This window comes from Gopherus evgoodei, chromosome 15 (assembly GCF_007399415.2).
Source record: "Gopherus evgoodei ecotype Sinaloan lineage chromosome 15, rGopEvg1_v1.p, whole genome shotgun sequence".
NCBI classification, from domain to species: domain Eukaryota; kingdom Metazoa; phylum Chordata; order Testudines; family Testudinidae; genus Gopherus; species Gopherus evgoodei.
In genome coordinates this window covers 8,547,464-8,561,029 of record NC_044336.1, presented here as the reverse complement: position 1 = coordinate 8,561,029, position 13,566 = coordinate 8,547,464, and the positions used below count along the sequence as shown (strand labels likewise).

The 13,566-nt window shown below is 44.8% G+C and overlaps 1 protein-coding gene across 2 annotated transcripts in view; it reads left to right on the top strand.

Moving 5' to 3' along the window:
• Positions 1-12,325, top strand: part of LOC115635506 (protoheme IX farnesyltransferase, mitochondrial) — a 159,894-nt gene extending 147,569 nt beyond the window's left edge. For both annotated transcript variants that reach the window (XM_030534385.1, XM_030534387.1), the window contains one exon: positions 9,873-12,325. In XM_030534385.1, the coding sequence (XP_030390245.1) occupies positions 9,873-10,279 (407 nt within the window). In that variant the 3' untranslated portion in view covers positions 10,280-12,325. The remainder of the gene's footprint in view (positions 1-9,872) is intronic.
• Positions 12,326-13,566: the final 1,241 nt, after the last annotated feature.

Here is a 13,566-nt window from a genome sequence, read left to right as displayed (position 1 = left end):
ATCCCCAAGTCCTCAGAAGAGTACATTTTGAGACTGGGATTGCATTGAATCTCAGTCTTGAATGATAAGTTATGGGAAAAGACAGGATACCATAACTGAACTCTACAATCTTTCTCCAGGCCTACCATGGTTGCACGCTTACAGATTCTCAAAGGAAAGTGCCTATGGGCATGTTCAATTTTGGCTGTAAACAAACACAAAACTGAGAGTAAGCAGGGGATTAAAGATGTCTTTCAGGGAGCATCACATGCCTTTTCTGGTGGGTAACTTTCTATACAGATCATGCAGGACTACTGCAAAGAGTTTAGGATGAATTAAGAAAGGTGAGGCATACAAAGCATGGAAAATCATATTTCCCATCGGCAGATGGCTGCAGCTGGACTAATTCAAGTCTCCCAGCTCTTGTCTGGATTAAAGAGAAGTAATTCGTTCAACATCTTTTAACTAAGGAGATCCAGTTGCGTCATATCAAGGAGAGCTCTGTGTGGTTGTTTTCTGACTACAGTCCATTAAAAGCTAAGCTTAGACTTCCAAACCTTTCACTTCTGACATGAGCCAAACTCGTACCCAGTTTCCTTGAGACAAAAGTCCGGTGCTTTCCCCTAATGTGTCAGTCAGCTACCAAAGTCTGGAAATAATTTTAAAATTCCTTCACATTATTCAAGGCAGAAGAATTACTAAAATTGTGCTTTAAGCAAAACAGCATTCTTAGGTTGCAGAGGCAGTAAACACCAGCTTTGGGAAATGCAATGAGATTTCAACATCTGTTTTGGAGCTGACATTTTAACCATTCTATGTTTATTTTACATGCCTAGTTGGCCATTTCCCAGTCATACATATGCAGGGCCAAAAAGAGACTGAAAAGGGGGAAAATCCATATTGAGCTGCAACTCCAGATCGCACTCCCCTCCCTCTTTTTTTTTTTTTTTTTTTTTTTTTGGTTGTTGTTGTTGTATTGATGACATAAAACACCTGTTTGCCCCAACTTGGGCATACAAATGTAACCAGTGTTCTGCAAAGCACCATGCTTTTAAGGAATAGAAGACTCTCTGCTTAGTCAAAAGAGCAGTGAGTGGGGTAGGGGTAGAGAATAAGCTGTTCATGCTCTTAGTGCATTTACAGGAATGTAATGCATGTATTGGTCTCTGTACTCCTAAGATAATTTTGTTTCCCTGTGCTGCAGTGGATCCAATGCATTATAGTGGAGATGTCAATCCCTTCTCTTTTAGCCAATGCGGTTCATTGTTGCACGTTACATGAATCTTTCTAGGCTGCTTTGCATTTAGTGAGCTTATATCTCTTTGCTGTAATCTCTGTACAAGAAATAAGGCATTGTTAGAAGAAATATTTGGGATTTATAAAGCAAACACCCAAATGACGACAAAGGCGTTTGAAACAATTTCATCAAAAGTTTTGCAGTGCTATTGCTGATGCCAGACCAGGCCAATAATTAAATATGGCACCTCTCACACCACCACCTCGAACAAGTGGGTTTTCGTGCCACTAAGTGTCCCTCTCCCCTTTCTTGAGTCAGTATTTAAGCAATACTCAGGGACACTGTGTTGCTGGAGGTATCATCTTTAAGATGAGACGGAGCAGGGGGTCCTGATCACTTGTGATCACTAAAAATTCCACGTACATTTTGTAAGAGGAAGAGGGCTAAAAATGGTGTCCTGACCAAATCCTTCCTCTGCAATAGCCTGCCTTCAAAAGTTTCCTTCCGGGCATGGTGGGAGAAGTTAACTGCAAAGAATATTCTTCTCTCCCTGTCCTAAACTATTGTGCATTGTTTAACAGCTGCTGCTTTTAGTCTCAGAGGTGGCTGCCTTGTGATGGTGGATGAAAACATCACTATACAGTGTATATTTTGTATGTAAGTCAGTGAAATGCAGGATATGAATTTCAACTGCCTGCTTAACAAATATAATATTGTCCAGATATTAATGTCAAACAGTATTTGGAATATGCCATCCTTTGCAATAAGTGGGTGAGGAGCTGGGTCTGGACTTCTCTTTTTTGTCTTATAAAAAAAGCAGTGTCTGTTCAAAATAATGCTGCAGTTGCGATGTCTTTCTGACTTTTCATCTTAGCCACGCAACTCAGTATTCTCATAGTTAATGTGAACAGACTATGTTATCCTTATTGGGCATGGATCATTCAGGGGATTAGTAATGGAGAGTAGAACCTTTCATGTCTGAGTCACTGATTCTAATGAGGGCCCAGGTTGGTAGTGACCAGACATTGTTGACATCTCGTGGTTGTCCAGTGCCCTATGTGAAGTGAATCAGTTATCAGAGTTCAGATCCTACTCCACAGGTAGTCACATAATAAAAAACCTTGTTACTTGTAATGGCAGAGTCCAAGGACTGAGCAGGCCCAGAGACTGAACTGCTCTAGTGACCTGAGATTTGGGCCTTTTAGCAAATAGTCATTGAAGCACAATAATGGGGCCGTTTGGGGGTGGCTTGGCCCTTTGCAACTATACGGTCCCTTTTCCTGGGATAAATAGAGGATTTACCATCTTTTTGTTCTGTGTTTATACAGCACCTAGCACAGTGGGTCCTGGTCTATGAGTACGGCTCCTTGGAGCTGCAGTATTACAAATAATGAAAATACTAATAATCCAGAGATGTTATTCTGACCCATTCCATAGACACTAAAGAATAGAAGTGGAGATTTTCAAAAGTGACTAGTGATTTTGGTTGGCTTGCTTTTTGGGTGGCCAATTTGATAACGTAAAGAGCCAGTTCTCAGAGGGTGAGTACTCAGTGCTTTCTGGAAATCAGACCCTTTAGGAGTGTGTCCACTTGGAAGCCCAAAATCACCCGTCACTCATGAATTTTGACCAAAAACGCTTTTGGCATCTTACAGTTTCTTACCATGAGCTTTGTGAAATGTTTTAGGGCTTTACCTTTTTCTCTTCATAAGAAACATTTTATGGAACCTCAAAACCTTAACAAGCAACAGTAACTCTTTCTTCATATAGGAAAAAAACAAACAAACTTGGTTAATAGCTAAGGTTTTGGCTGCATCTCACTTAAACAAAAAATTCAAAAGATGTCTCAGCTTGCCATATTTGTCAAGAAATGTATTTTTGCCATTAGAATATGTTTAAAATTAAAGCAGTAAGAAAACTGCTAACAGTTAAATCTTAGACACTAAAATTTAACGTTAATCACAGACTTTGCCTTTAAGTTTATGGAGACTGGACCTGGTTTCTGTTACCCTATTTCTTACATGATCATTTAAACCAGTGCAAAGTGGGAACTGAAATTCTCCCAGTCAGAATGGTCACATTTTACACTGGTGACAGTGACTGCAGTGGTGGGAGGGCAATGGAGTTTCAGACATCTAACAAAATTCCTCTTCCAAATCATCAGCATTTGTAATGATCTCCAGCTGGAGAAGTGGATGGAGTTTGCAATGGTCATGGCTGTTCCTGAACTCACTACTATTAGAAACTCTGCAAAGAAATCCAAAGTGTTTGATATTTGTGGGCTCCCAGTTAATAAATCCTGTGGAGAAGCTGAAAGATTTTATAAGGGTTACAAATTGGTATACCTGTATTCACCGCTATTATCAGTGCCACAGAGAAACCACGGAGCTTTTGAAGGCCAGGGTATTTCTGGTATTAAACTAGTGTTTCCAAACTCCCAGCTTTAACAAACTATTTACAAAAAAAAGGCAGTTCTTACAATTATGAACCAGCTAGGCCTTGGATCATACTGTGCCAACTCTGAGAAGATGCCAACAGAATGTATCATGGATGTGAACTAACTAATCTGATCTCACCATAATTAAACTCCATAGAGAGAGATCATTTATGCTAGTTATACATATAGACAGAGCTATGAAGAACTCCATAGGGAAACCAGTGCAGTCTATAGAATAGTGAACCTGCCCATTCTTCAACTATAGTCCTTCATGTAATAACATCGCTTACAAACACCATTGACATACTTATGACATAGTTAATGTTTGTCAAGCAATTCAAGTCTTTTAATGCTTGTCATTGGCTGGAAGTTTGTAAGGTTCTAGCCAGAGCTTATTTGACACTGGAGTACGTTCTCTCCTGTTTTCCAATTAAGTCAGTATGTACATGACACTTAGCAGTCTTTGGAAACCCAACAAAGTGAGCAAAGCATATGGAAAACTAACAAAAGGATCACCAGTAAAATCAGGAAGGAAATGTAGCTCCATGACTGGATCAGTTAAAATCCTCATAATGGCCTGTTAAATTGTTTTACTGTTTAGCTTCTCTATAAAATACCTGTTATTTCTGAAGTAGTGATGTAATAAAAGTAGTTAAAAACTCCAAAGCCTCTCGCACTAAAACCAGGTCTTTGCAAATGGGAATTCAGTCTCAAAGTAGTTCTGGCTGGTTAGTTTGTATGTAAAAGTTGCCTCAAGATGATTTTTTTTAATTGAAAACATAGTGTTATAGTGAGGGAATTACTACAGTTTCCAGTGTGTTTGAGGTTTTGTATGCTTTTTGGGGGTTGGCTGCACACCAAAGATTGAACAACTTCATAAGTGAAGACTCTCTGTTACAGACCAAAGGCACAAGAATATAGGGCTTGTCATACCAGATCAAAGAGAGGGTAACCAGAAACAATGTGCATGTATTAATTCTTCTTCAGATTCTGTCCCTACCCCAGTTTCCCCATATGGTGGATAATTGTAAATTATCTCCCTGGGTGTTGTGAGAAATAATGAGTTAAATGTTTGTAAAGCCCTTTAAAGATTAAAAAATCCTGTGTAAGTGCAGAGTATTATTGTCTTTGGTTCATCAAGTCTGGTATCCTGCCTTCGGGAGCAAGTATTTCAGTTGAATAGGAAAAAACTAAAGAAACCAATACTACAGAGGTGTACTGTTTATAGGCTCAATCCTGCTGCCCTTCAAAGTCAATGGAGAAACTTGCTTTAACTTCAGTGAAGAAACATCAATCCTGTATCTCACCAGACTTTGAAAATGGCATATTATGCACCATGGCCAAGATTTTCAAAAGTGACTAGTGATATTTGGGTGCCCAACTCATCATCTTAAAGGGTCATGATTTTCAGAAAGTGTTGAAGATTGCCTTTCTGAAAATCAGGCCCGTTTAAGGAGTCTTGGGTTGGATACCTAAATATCACTAATCACATTTTAAAATCTTAGCCCAGGCTTGCCTGTAATTCTCCTGCTCACTACATTGTCCAAGGATCTGCATTCGCATACTGGTAGACCTTCCTTGTCTCTGTACTTAATGTAAGCAGCTTCCAGAGATATGGAACTCACAAAATGGAAAAATGCATTCATAACTTTAAGAAGATGTGAGACAAATGCTCAGACTGCTGAGGCATCTTATATGCAGTGTTGTTGTAGCCATGTTGGTCCCAGGATATTAGAGAGACAAGGAGGGTGAGGTAATATCTTTTATTGGATCAACTTCTGTCTGTGAGATAGAGAAATGCTTTTGAGTTTACACAGAACTCTTCTTTAGGTCTGGACTCTGTTTAAGCTCAAAAGCTTGTTTCTCTCACCAGTCAAAAAAAAGATGTTATCTCATCCATCTTGTCTCAAGGCATCTTATAGGCAGCTAGAAAACGGCCCCTAAACTTAGATTTTTGATGATGCAGCAGTGACATCCTCTGGCTGGGGTGGTTTGAGCTATGGGCCTTGGTACCAGCCTGGATTATTATTTGGAGGAGGGTAACGATGACTTTGTGCTCTACAAGACAGAAAGATCGACATTTCTGGCCCTAAGGAATTCACAACCAAAACAGACCCAGAGAAAACCTGAATCACTGAGGAAATAACTTAGGCCCCAGTCCACAAAGGGACTTAGGCACTGCACATTTTATTGCTCTTTGATCAATAACTAAAGAATCATTGGAGCAGGGGAACTGGACCTTGCTTCTGCCACCTCCCGGGTGGGTACCTAATACCCACGCTATAGAGTCATTCTCAAACTCACACTCTTTGTCAGGCTTAATGACTGTATTTATACACAGCGGAGCAGATTCAGGCCATGTCTACATCTAAAATTTTGCAGCGCTGGTTGTTACAGCTGTATTAGTACAGCTGTATAGGGCCAGCGCTGCAGAGTGGCCACACTTACAGCAACCAGCGCTGCAAGTGGTGTTAGATGTGGCCACACTGCAGCGCTGTTGGGCGGCTTCAAGGGGGGTTCCGGGAACGTGAGAGCAAACCGGGAAAGGAGACCAGCTTCGCCGCGGTTTGCTCTCGCCTTCCCGGAGCCACCCAGCAAACCGCAGGGAAGGAGACCTGCTTGCTCGGGGTTCCGGCAACGAGAGAGCAAACCGGGAAAGGAGACCAGCTTTGCCGCGGTTTGCTCTCGCGTTCCCGGAGCCACCCAGCAAACCGCAGGGAAGGAGACCTGCTTGCTCGGGGTTCCGGGAACGAGAGAGCAAACCGGGAAAGGAGACCAGCTTCGCCGCGGTTTGCTCTCGCATTCCCGGAGCCACCCAGCAAACCGCAGGGAAGGAGACCTGCTTGCTCGGGGTTCCGGGAACGAGAGAGCAAACCGGGAAAGGAGACCAGCTTCGCCGCGGTTTGCTCTCGCGTTCCCGGAGCCACCCAGCAAACCGCAGGGAAGGAGACCTGCTTGCTCGGGGTTCCGGCAACGAGAGAGCAAACCGGGAAAGGAGACCAGCTTCGCCGCGGTTTGCTCTCGCGTTCCCGGAGCCACCCAGCAAACCGCAGGGAAGGAGACCTGCTTGCTCGGGGTTCCGGGAACGAGAGAGCAAACCGGGAAAGGAGACCAGCTTCGCCGCGGTTTGCTCTCGCGTTCCCGGAGCCACCCAGCAAACCGCAGGGAAGGAGACCTGCTTGCTCGGGGTTCCGGCAACGAGAGAGCAAACCGGGAAAGGAGACCAGCTTCGCCGCGGTTTGCTCTCGCTTTCCCGGAGCCACCCAGCAAACCGCAGGGAAGGAGACCTGCTTGCTCGGGGTTCCGGGAACGAGAGAGCAAACCGGGAAAGGAGACCAGCTTGATTACCAGAGGCTTCCTCCTTCCACGGAGGTCAAGAAAAGCGCTGGTAAGTGTCTACATTGGATTACCAGCGCTGGATCACCAGCGCTGGATCCTCTACACCCGAGACAAAACGGGAGTACGGCCAGCGCTGCAAACAGGGAGTTGCAGCGCTGGTGGTGCCCTGCAGATGTGTACACCTTCAAAGTTGCAGCGCTGTAACTCCCTCACCAGCGCTGCAACTTTCTGATGTAGACAAGCCCTCAGTGGGAGAGATTGAGCGACCCACATAAGAATAGATGTGGTTAGAGTGCTTTCCTGAGGGGTGGGAAATACTCTGTTCAAATCCTTTCTCCTCCTTGAGCTGAGGGGGGATCTGAACCTAGGTCTTCCCCATCCTCGGTGTGTGCTCTAACCACTGGACTAAAAGGTGGGCTGCTGCTGCTCCTCCTCCTCCTCTTCCTGCTGGGTTTTGAATAGGGTCTGATCCCTTCGGTATGCTCAGAGCATGCCTACCGGATAGGCCCTATTGGCAAAACAGGCACTTCTCCACCTGTCTTCCCCCAGTTCATGGATCGTACTGAAGTTTAGGTGGGAGACAGGCATTCAGACACGAGAGAAGCAGCAGTGCACATGCTCAAAGGCAGAAACTTAGGTACCCAGGGAGCCAGGATGATTCTGTGGATCACATCAGCACCTAAAACTGGGACTTAGGGCTTGTCTACATCAGAAAGTTGCAGCGCTGGTGAGGGAGTTACAGCGCTGCAACTTTGAAGGTGTACACATCTGCAGGGCATCACCAGCGCTGCAACTTCCTGTTTGCAGCGCTGGCCGTACTCCCGTTTTGTCTCGGGTGTAGAGGATCCAGCGCTGGTAATCCAATGTAAACACTTACCAGCGCTTTTCTTGACCTCCGTGGAAGGAGGAAGCCTCTGGTAATCAAGCTGGTCTCCTTCCCCAGCTTGCTCTCGCGTTCCCGGAACCCCGAGCAAGCAGGTCTCCTTCCCTGCGGTTTGCAGGGGGTTCGGGAATGCGAGAGCAAACCGCGGCGAAGCTGGTCTCCTTTCCCGGTTTGCTCTCTCGTTCCCCGAACCCCGAGCAAGCTGGTCTCCTTCCCTGCGGTTTGCAGAGGGGTTCGGGGAACGCGAGAGCAAACCGGGAAAGGAGACCAGCTTCGCCGCGGTTTGCTCTCCCGTTCCCCGAGCAAGCAGGTCTCCTTCCCTGCGGTTTGCAGGGGGTTCGGGAACGCGAGAGCAAACCGCGGCGAAGCTGGTCTCCTTTCCCGGTTTGCTCTCTCGTTCCCCGAACCCCGAGCAAGCTGGTCTCCTTCCCTGCGGTTTGCAGGGGGGTTCGGGGAACGCGAGAGCAAACCGCGGCGAAGCTGGTCTCCTTCCCCGGTTTGCTCTCACGTTCCCCGAACCCCCCCTTGAAGCCGCCCAACAGCGCTGCAGTGTGGCCACATCTAACACCACTTGCAGCGCTGGTTGCTGTAAGTGTGGCCACTCTGCAGCGCTGGCCCTATACAGCTGTACTAATACAGCTGTAACAACCAGCGCTGCAAAATTTCAGATGTAGACATGGCCTTAGATAACTAAATGTGGAGCTTAGGTGCCCAAGTCCCTTGGTGGAGGTGGGACTTAGTCTGTTAGTTATTATGAACTCACTCCTTCTGGGAAGAGATGAGCTTTTAGGAAGGAGTAAAGGACCTGACCTTCCTCCGATTGAAGCCAAATGTTGCTATTGACGTTAGAGCCTGATTCTGCTTCCATTAGATGAGCAAGGAGGAGTGGTAGCTTGGGCTCGGAAGTGGGAGGTCATTCCCACAAAGGACAAACACATGGAGGTGGGAAGATGCAAATAGGATATTACGGCTGGAGTGGAGGGGAGGTAGAAGAGAAGGGAACAACAGGCAAGGTCCAAGATGGCTCTACAGGTGGAAGACTCACAGGTGATGTTAGTGTGGATGAGGGGCACACCTGTATATAGCCCAGTATGAGGGCCCATTCCAAAGCCCACTGGAGTCAATCAGACTCTCATTGACTTCAGCATGCTTTGGATCAGGTCCCATGTATGTTTGGGAGTTCCTGAAGAATACATTAGTAGATGCTTTTGTATTTAAAGCCGGTATTGAGAGTTGGTCTTGGGAAGTAAGCAGTTCTCCATTGCCTTCTGCTCCACTCTGCCATGTTTTACTTTGCCACCCCAGGATATAATGATTAAGCACTTGAGAAGCCTCTACACCTGTGAGCAATTTGAAATATTCACAAAATGAAGGAGGAGAAACTCCAGCTGAGCCTCTGAATTATTTTGTCATCACTGGTATCACAGTTTTCAGGATGTGACCTGTTTCCTGCATAGGCTCCTTTTCTCACTGCATGTCTGCGAGTAGGACTCATCTTGTTAATAACTTTTGCTTATCCTGTCAAACGCTTCCTTCCATCTACTGTGTTTCTTGCTCTGGGTGCTCCAGTTAGGGAACTTGGGAGAGATAAGTTTGTGTCCTAGAGACTGTGAAAAAAATTCTTCTACCAAACTTCTCTTAAGTTTCAACAAATCACCCCCCGGTGGAAACTGAACTGGTGCCTAGATATTGAGGTGACAGGTGCATCAGAAATAAATTATTTGAAGGAACACCATTTGCAAGTTTAAAAAAAAAATCTCCAAAAACCACATAATTGCTGATAAACAGAGAATAACCCTTTGACTTCTTTACAGTATTTAAGTGTGATATCAGGAGTTCTGTGGGAGTTGGGGGGCAGTTGTCACAAACTCTGCAGTGGTAGCGTGTGGTAGTGTGGGTAAGCTCCATATAGGTGTTGAAATGTAGCATGCAGTGCTCCTTTGCTATGATCTAAGATGAGCACTCTAATGCATGTTTTCTTTTCTTTCCTTTTGCAGGCGCATTGCTGTTGGGAGGAATTCTCTATTCTTGGCAGTTTCCTCATTTCAATGCCCTGAGCTGGGGCCTCCGGGAGGATTACTCACGAGGAGGATACTGCATGATGTCCGTCACTCACCCTGCGATGTGCCGGCGGGTTGCTCTGCGTCATTGCTTGGCCTTAATTGGACTCTCAACAGTGGCCCCCATCCTTGATGTCACCACATGGAATTTTCCACTCATTTCACTCCCTATCAACTTGTACATTTCCTACCTCGGCTTTCGGTTCTACAGGGATGCAGATCGCAGCAGCTCCAGGAAACTTTTCTTCTGCAGCCTGTGGCACTTGCCAATGCTTCTGCTTCTTATGCTCACATGTAAGAAATCCCTGCTAGAGAAAGAAGACAAAAGCGAGCTTTTCAGTTGAAATTGGGTTGCCTTAATATCAATTAGAGCTAATGACACCTATTTTTATTGTCAAGCAGAGGGTCTTTTGCTAATTATGGGCAGGAAAATCTATGGCAGTGTGTTTAAAGGGAATCCCTTGTGCCCAGTGACCACTTTACATAATTGTTTTCTAATTTCTTTTTAGAGGGAGGAAGTTGGGGGACTTAAATGGCTCATGGACTTGGTCAATGGAATCACTCCTTAGGTCATGAGTTAAAATCCAGCCTAGGTGAAAAATGAATCATGTTCCCTTGGCTTCCTGCTAGCCTATGTGAAATGAGTTTGATGACCAGTGCAATGAGGTGAATGAGTGAAATGAGCAGGTATCTATATGGCAGAGGCACCAGTCCCACAATGGGCCCTCATCATTGACATTCTTAGTGAGGAAGCCAAGGAGACTCATTGGATACTGAGCTTTCCTCTGTCCCCCGTGAGCAGGTATTCTGTCCAGAATAGGCTTGAGGCACATTGGCAGGGTAGTGAGGGGGAAGCTTTCATTGCCCCAGTTATGCCATCCCTGCTCTGTGACTAAATGGAGGACTTCAATTTCTGGGACTGTCAATCCAGCACCTTTCACAAGGATTCAGTTCACTTTCATATATTTTCAGAGAACCCAGATTATTTTCTATTCTGTCTTCAGCATTTTGTAGATCATACAACACAAACAGCACATTAGCATTTATTCAGCCTCTGGCTGAATGGAGATCCTAGTCTGTACCTTTCACATACTCATGGCAATTTTTATTGTGTTCCATCACAGAGAAACGTCTCACCCTGGCTAGAGCTCTTTCTGGGAGAAATCTTTAGGAATTGAAGGCTCAGGGCCAGATCCTCAACCGGTGTAAACTGACATAACTATGTCAACTTCACTGGAGCTTTGCTGATATACATCAGCTCATGATCGGGCGCTCAAAATCCAATAATTTGAGGTTTTCTATATGCTAACGTGAATTGTGCCAACCTGTTCAGTGTAAGAGCCTGTTTGCTGGCAAGGCATTTCCTGTAATTAATTGAGTTCTGAGTCTCATAAAGAAATATGACAACTCTATTAAGTATCATGGCACAGTTGCAGCTCCAAGAGAAGATTGCTATGAAGTGTGTTATTGGTGGGGAATCACATTTTCTCAGTCTTGAGGAAAAGCCTGTTTTCATTCCAGCTACCGTCTGAACTTAAAAACTAGTTCAGAAAGTTCAAATTGCAACCAGCATAGCTGAAGTTTACTGTAATGGCATGGCTGCACGAGGAAAATGTGTCATGTTATAACGTGTTAATTAACACGATGTAAGACAGTCAGTGCAGACAAGTATTGACTTGTTTGTAGTCATGTTAGTGGGTCCTCATTAACCCAGGGTGCACTGTATGTTTAGCCATGACCAACTAACATGATGTTAAACACAACAGCACGCTGTGTAGACAAGGAGTAGGTTATAGTTTACATTGTGTTAGTTAACAAGTGTAATAACTTCTTGTATTTTCCTCACTGTGAACAAGCCCCAAGCTTTTTCCAGTATGTACAAGGTCCATTCTAATACTGTTATGCACCAGATCCAAGGCTTTTGCTGATGGCGAGTTCTGCTGGTGGTGAAATGGAATATTTTATCTAACGTGATATCTAGGAAAGGCCTTCAAGGAATTTCACGAGTTTGCCAGTGTCCTTGTCACCCTGATATAAAAACTTGACAGCATCCGTTAATGGTGCAGGCTGATTCTAGTCTCAGTCACATTGGTGTAAATCAGGAGTGACTCCATTGCCCTCGGTCTCTGTTGGCAACAGTGCTCTATGGGAATAGAATCAGATGTTTTAAATGACATTTAAACAATCAGATATAAGATGCTTGCCTCTCTCTATTGATTGCAGATAATGGTGCTGAATCCCTGTTACTGTTTTTCTGAAATAGACTCCATTGTATTCAGGTTGTTTACTGTGGGAACACTGCATAGGAATACCTGGAAACAGTCTACAGCCCAGTACAACTTCTCAATTTGAAAAATATATGAGTTTGCTCTGCAATAAAACATACTGTACAAGAGCAGTAAAGTGCAGGGGATCATTTCTTGTACATGATTCACAAGCAGTTTACACTTTGTTTAGCCCAATACAAGAGCCATCTTATGCTGGTTTCGCAGCATTCCTAGTAGCAGTAGCACTCGTGTCATATGATCAAGCCTTACATAAATTGGGAACGGATGGGAAATGTATGTTTTTATGTTGCAAAATGCTTCCATTGAAAATGAGACTTCAGCGTTGAGTGGAGAAAGCTGGCAACGTTTTGCAAAGTGAAATAAGATTCTGTGAACTGTTCACTGGCTCAGAAGAACATGAGGAACTTGGAGAGCAGGTGGTGGACTTGGCAGAGCTCAGAGGAATCGTGGCTTGGTCAGAGGAACTGACATGCTGAGCGGGTATATCGGGAACAAGAAGATGTGATGTTCCTCCTCCAGTAGGTGGCTCTCTTCCCACTAAGCCACTTTAGAAGCAGGTCCCCAGCATGTCATAGAAGCACTGTGTTCCTTCCAAGTGACAAACCCAATCAGGGCCGTTAAGGCTCCTCTGGTATTTTCCCCCAAGAGTAGCAGTGGTGCTAGTCTTCGGGCTGGTCTACACTACCGTGCTAAATCGATCAAAGTTATGCAACTTTAATTACATGAATAATGTAACTGAAGCCGACGTAGTTATATCCACTTACCGCGGTAGCTACACTGCGCTGTGTCAGTGGGAGAGCATCTCCCGTCGACTTCCCTTACGCTTTTGGGGGAGGTGGAATACACTAATCGATGGGAGAGTGCTCTCCCTTCGATTTAGCATGTCTTCACCAGATCTGCTAAATCGACACTCGCTGCATTGATTGCAAGTTGTAAGTGTAGACATGCCCTTAGCATCCTAGCCGAGGTTTGCCTTCCTAAAACTCCCCTTGCGGTTCCAGTTGGAGAGAGCAGTTATCTTCAGTGCCTGTTCTCAAAATATCTGTAGCCTTTGTCGATGTTAAGGCAAGAAGGGACCATTTTGATCATCTAGTCTGACCTGCAAAACAAAGGCCATAGAATTTCATGCAGTGATGCCTGCATCAAAGCCTAGCTCAACCACAAGAGAGTAGCATAATTTTTTAGAAAGTCAATCTTGGATATAGAGATCAGGTGTCTTTAAAAACCTATCCTTTACTGACCCCAAGAGATGGGCATTGTTGTGCTGCACTCCAGAGATGACTGTATTCCAGGGACAGGGGAAGTGATCTACTGTAATGTGTTAAATGCCTTGGAGAGTGCCT